Genomic DNA, 4,466 nt, shown 5'->3' with positions numbered 1-4,466 from the left:
GAGGAGTGAAACGAATGGATGGATGAGCATCCTAAATACATAAGCAATATTCCCCAACACATGAAACACTTTGCAGGGAATAAAGTGTCACTGTGACTGAAATGGATAACAATGTGAAATAAATATTCTTTACACCAAAACTTATTTTGGACATTTTTTTCTGCACAGCAAACATGTTAACAGAGCTGATGAAGCTGTACCTGTAATACTGGATAGGTACTGGTAATGTTAAAAATCAAATTTGAAAAACATATTTACTCTAAGTGTGATAAGAAGACAAAACAAAAAGCGTTCAAACTTGAAATTAAGGGTTTTCCTTAAAATACTTCGTTTATTTATCTTAAACAGGTTAGACTCACTGCTTTAATTAAACCTGTTAGAAAAATCTCATCGGATATATCGACCTGTTTCTCTTACTGCACTGGTCTTTGCTTTCTATTTGAGGGCAGAGAGCTGGTTCTTAACTGCCTGTGTATGCGTTTGTAAATCACATTGAATTTAATTACATCGAGTGTTTCTTGAGTAAACCTGCCTTACCTCGCTTTGCTGTGGCTCACAGTTCCTCCTGCGCTCCCCTGTGCAGTCATCGTGCCATCCATGCGTGCACTTCGCGCAGCCGCAACCGGCTCGATCAACTTTAACTTCCCACAATTCCTGCGTGAAGAGGCTTCATTAACAAACAGCAACACACCGACGGAGCTAACATGTCAGACAAGAAGCAGACCGTAGATCTGGGCTTGCTGGAGGAGGATGATGAGTTTGAAGAATTCCCAGCCGAGGGTGAGTAGTTCACATGTTATCTGAGGTGTTGTTGTTCTTGTTTCTCTCTTCATTATTTGTTGGAGTCCGTTACGTTTTTCTTTGCTGTGTCCTGCTGCAGTGACTCAGCTAGCCTAGCCTATTAGCTTTAGCATTAGCTAGCGAGCTAGCTGGAAGAAAAACGCCACAATTGTTCCGATTTAACCAAACACACCACTTCACCGAGCTCCCAGTAGTTTAATTCACCACTAAAATTTACTTACTGACTGCGCTTAGCTGTTTAAATATTATGTATACTTGAAGTAATTGTCTTACACCGCCAATGTAGCTAAACCAACAAGCTAAAGTGTTCAGAACTGGTGAGCAGATACTTTTATATTAAGGTTTTATTGCAAGCTTACAGCTGTAATGTTTCCCAGACTGGACAGGGCTGGATGAAGACGAAGACGCTCATGTTTGGGAAGACAACTGGGACGATGATAACGTAGAAGATGATTTCTCAAATCAGCTGAGGTAATCTGATCAGTCAGAAATTGTTCATTAAATAAAACTTTTTTTTTAAAAATCTCACAAATCACTTAAAAGCTAATGAAAAACTGTCCGATGACAAACAAAGACGTTTGCATAATCAGAATCGTTTTTGCACATTTCAGAATGCCAGTTTATGAAGTCCTTACTGTCTACTTTCTTGCCTTAATCTCATACTATATCTCCATCTTTATGCTTACATTTATTTGATCAAGTTTAGGGTCAAGCAACAAAAATACTCTCCGTTTTGAATGAAAATCTTTCTGTTTTAGCACATGTGGGACACAGTCTTTCTATTTATTTTAAATGGAACAAACCAACATTTGATCCACAGATGTTTCATATTTAATAATTCAGTCATCTGCTCTGCGTTTGTAGGTCATTGACGTGTTAACATTTGAATTTCTGTTGCTCTAAAAGCAGGGGTGCGTTTTTGTAACTGCTGTTGTGCACCTTTTTTTGATTTTGTTTCAAATGCCTGCCTAAATTAAAAGCTAGTTCATTTCAAACCACACCTTTATGTTAAACACCTTTCACCTGGTTTATATCGATCTCACATGTTTGGCAAGCCGGCTGTGTGCAAATAGCTAAGCAATACCTGATCAAAAACAATAGGACTTGCTAATATTTCCCGTGTTTGTTATCTTAACTTCTCTTTCTGCAAATGTTTCTCAAAACTGTGTCAGAAAAATGTAGATCATTGAGCAATTTCTGATGCATAAACTACAAATAAACAGTGCACTACTTTGGCCCAAAACCTCGTCCAGTAAATCTCTTGGCTGTCGAGAAAAACCACATACAGTATATAATGTAATCGGTCATGAAGAGCCTGATGGGTTATGCAGAGAGAAACTCCTATCAAACAATTAACATTTTTATTTATATGCTGTCCATATGTAGCACATGGTGAGTAATTTTCCCTGATATAACATATTGCCTTTGCACACCACCAGAATGCCTTTTAGGAGCCGTGCATGCAATTCAGTCGTTGATCTAAATGCAGCATGGAAGATGCAGTAACCAATAATGAACTTGCCTGGTGAGATTTGTACCAGTTTTGTGGCCTAGATCACCTTTTTTGACAGCAGGGCTCGTTTATATTTCACATATGTAGAAAAATATAAACGCCTCTAAAACGCAACAGACGAACAACATTTGTAACGTGCAAAAGTACCTTAGGTATGTTGAGTTTAGCAGAAATGTAATGGAGTTGGCAAATCTATGAGCAATCAGTATCCACTGATAGATAAATGGCTGCTTTGTTTTTATTTGAGTACCCTTTAGACAGTTATATGCTATTGTTTTATTTAGGCCAATTACGATAGCCATATTATTAAGTTGTTTCTTAAAGATATCATTATTGTTAAAGGCCACAGCTGCTATATGTCTATATATGTAATCATCAAATCCATAGCTGTATGCATTATGCAGTATTTATATATTTTTTTTCTTCTCATCTCCTAATGGTTCTTACAATCAATAGCAGAGGGTACTTATGCCTCAACCACCCACCTGTAATCATCTCTGCTGACTTGATCTTTCTATTTTTCTTTTCCTCCCTGCAGAGCGGAGCTTGAAAAACATGGTTACAAGATGGAGACATCATAGTGGCTGACAAGGCCTTTCAGTATTCGGAGACATTGGATATGGACATTTATAATTGAAAATTACTGGCTGACCACATACTGCAAGAAGAGCTCAGAAGATGTTAATTTGTTGCCCTTTTTTATAATTGAAGTTGATGGAAGTAAAGTGTTTGGAAGAAAGTGTTCCTTTGAGTGTTTTTCCTTTAATGTTTATGCTACAAATGTTTAGGTGACAGTTAAAGATAATTTCTGCATTACATTTGTGTTAATTTTATATTTGTGTGTAATGCAATCTGTAGACTGGTCCTAGCTCCTCAGCCTGAAGAAACCAGTTAGTTTTGAGTAATCATTAAAATATTGCTGAAATTCAATAGGCTGTAATAACTGCAGTCCCTGTAATCGAGGAAGAAAAGCCAGTGGCCAACAGTGATGCTTGAGCAAACATTCAGCCGGGGGTCTTTGGTTTCGGCTTGTCCTTGGGCAGCTCTTATTTTGTACAGGCACTAAAATCCATTTTTCTAGTTGGTATAGAAGATGACTCAGGGTTTGGCTAAAATAACTGCAAATTACAGTCTTTGTAAGAACTGTTGATCTCCTCAGACGCACACCTGCCAAGTCAACACAATCTACCTGTAATGGGCAGCTTGTTATTGCCCTCTGACACTTAGTGCATTTATTTTGGACTGCATGAATTTTGCATGATCTTACTCAGGTTCAAGTACTCAACAGATATTCGGGATCATTTTGCTTCAACTGTACTTTTTTAAAGGAAAATATTTTATGAAAGGCTCTGTTTATTGAAACTGTCAAAGCGATGTCTGCACGATAGAGGAAGAGTGAACAAAGTGTGCATGAGGGGAAAAAAATAGAGCTGCATAGGCTGTGCACGGTGGAAGTACACACAATGCAAACAAGTGTAAGTGCGCTTGTGGTGCATGCTACACACATACAGAGGCAGTTCCTTTGCACTGTGCTGTATAACAGCCCCCTTCCCTCTCAGCCCCACAGCGCTGGGCCGAGTCCCTGAAGGAGAGATTATCCACTGCCGTGTTTGTCAGAGACAGGGAGGGGGTCTCAGCATGGGGCCTCCCAGCTTGCCTTGCCTGGGCCTGCCCCTACTGCCAGCCAGGCCCTTCTCTTCCGCTTGGCACAGCGGGGACTCTTGTACTGAACCAGAGGCCAATTTATCCCCGCCACACTCCCCCGGCAAAATGATTTCTCTCAGTGTTTTGTCGACTCTCGGTCCCAGGGTCCTAATGAGGTGAAATGGATGCCAGTAAGACCGAGGCTGCAAGAGCCGCTTTCATCCTGAAAACAATATCCATCCTCCTACATGAGTGGAAAGTAACTTGGAAACATTTACACAAGCACTGTATTTACATACATTTTTTTCTGTACTGTGGTGTATTTGCATTTTGTGTAACGTGACGTTCACATACTCTTAAAAGATCTTAAATGTGTTTAATGACACACAAATTATCTCTGAGTCTGGATGAATGATAAAAACAGGACACATTAGAAAAATATTTTTCACGTCTGTGGAAAAAAATTGCATTCCACGTAAACTGCTTAATTTATCACACTTTAAGATTC

General features: G+C 39.2%; 1 protein-coding gene across 1 annotated transcript; it reads left to right on the top strand.

Moving 5' to 3' along the window:
* The first annotated feature begins 631 nt into the window (after positions 1-631).
* On the top strand, positions 632-3,058 carry sem1 (SEM1 26S proteasome subunit). Its single transcript, XM_026156169.1, has 3 exons — positions 632-780; positions 1,179-1,272; positions 2,853-3,058. The coding sequence occupies exons 1-3, from the start codon at positions 705-707 to the stop codon at positions 2,893-2,895; spliced, it is 213 nt and encodes a 70-aa protein (XP_026011954.1). The 5' UTR covers positions 632-704; the 3' UTR covers positions 2,896-3,058.
* The last annotated feature ends 1,408 nt before the right edge of the window (positions 3,059-4,466 follow it).

This window comes from Astatotilapia calliptera, chromosome 22 (assembly GCF_900246225.1).
Source record: "Astatotilapia calliptera chromosome 22, fAstCal1.2, whole genome shotgun sequence".
NCBI lineage: Eukaryota > Metazoa > Chordata > Actinopteri > Cichliformes > Cichlidae > Astatotilapia > Astatotilapia calliptera.
Note: the sequence above shows the minus strand (reverse complement) of the source record. Positions and strands in the feature narration are given on the sequence as shown.

Excerpts from the sequence above, each read along its gene's own strand:
- sem1 (XM_026156169.1), top strand. The coding sequence starts at position 705 with ATGTCAGACAAGAAGCAGACCGTAGATCTGGGCTTGCTGGAGGAGGAT. Across the intron at positions 781-1,178 it reads TGAAGAATTCCCAGCCGAGG|ACTGGACAGGGCTGGATGAA; the intron begins GTGAGTAGTTCA and ends AATGTTTCCCAG. Across the intron at positions 1,273-2,852 it reads GATTTCTCAAATCAGCTGAG|AGCGGAGCTTGAAAAACATG; the intron begins GTAATCTGATCA and ends TCCTCCCTGCAG.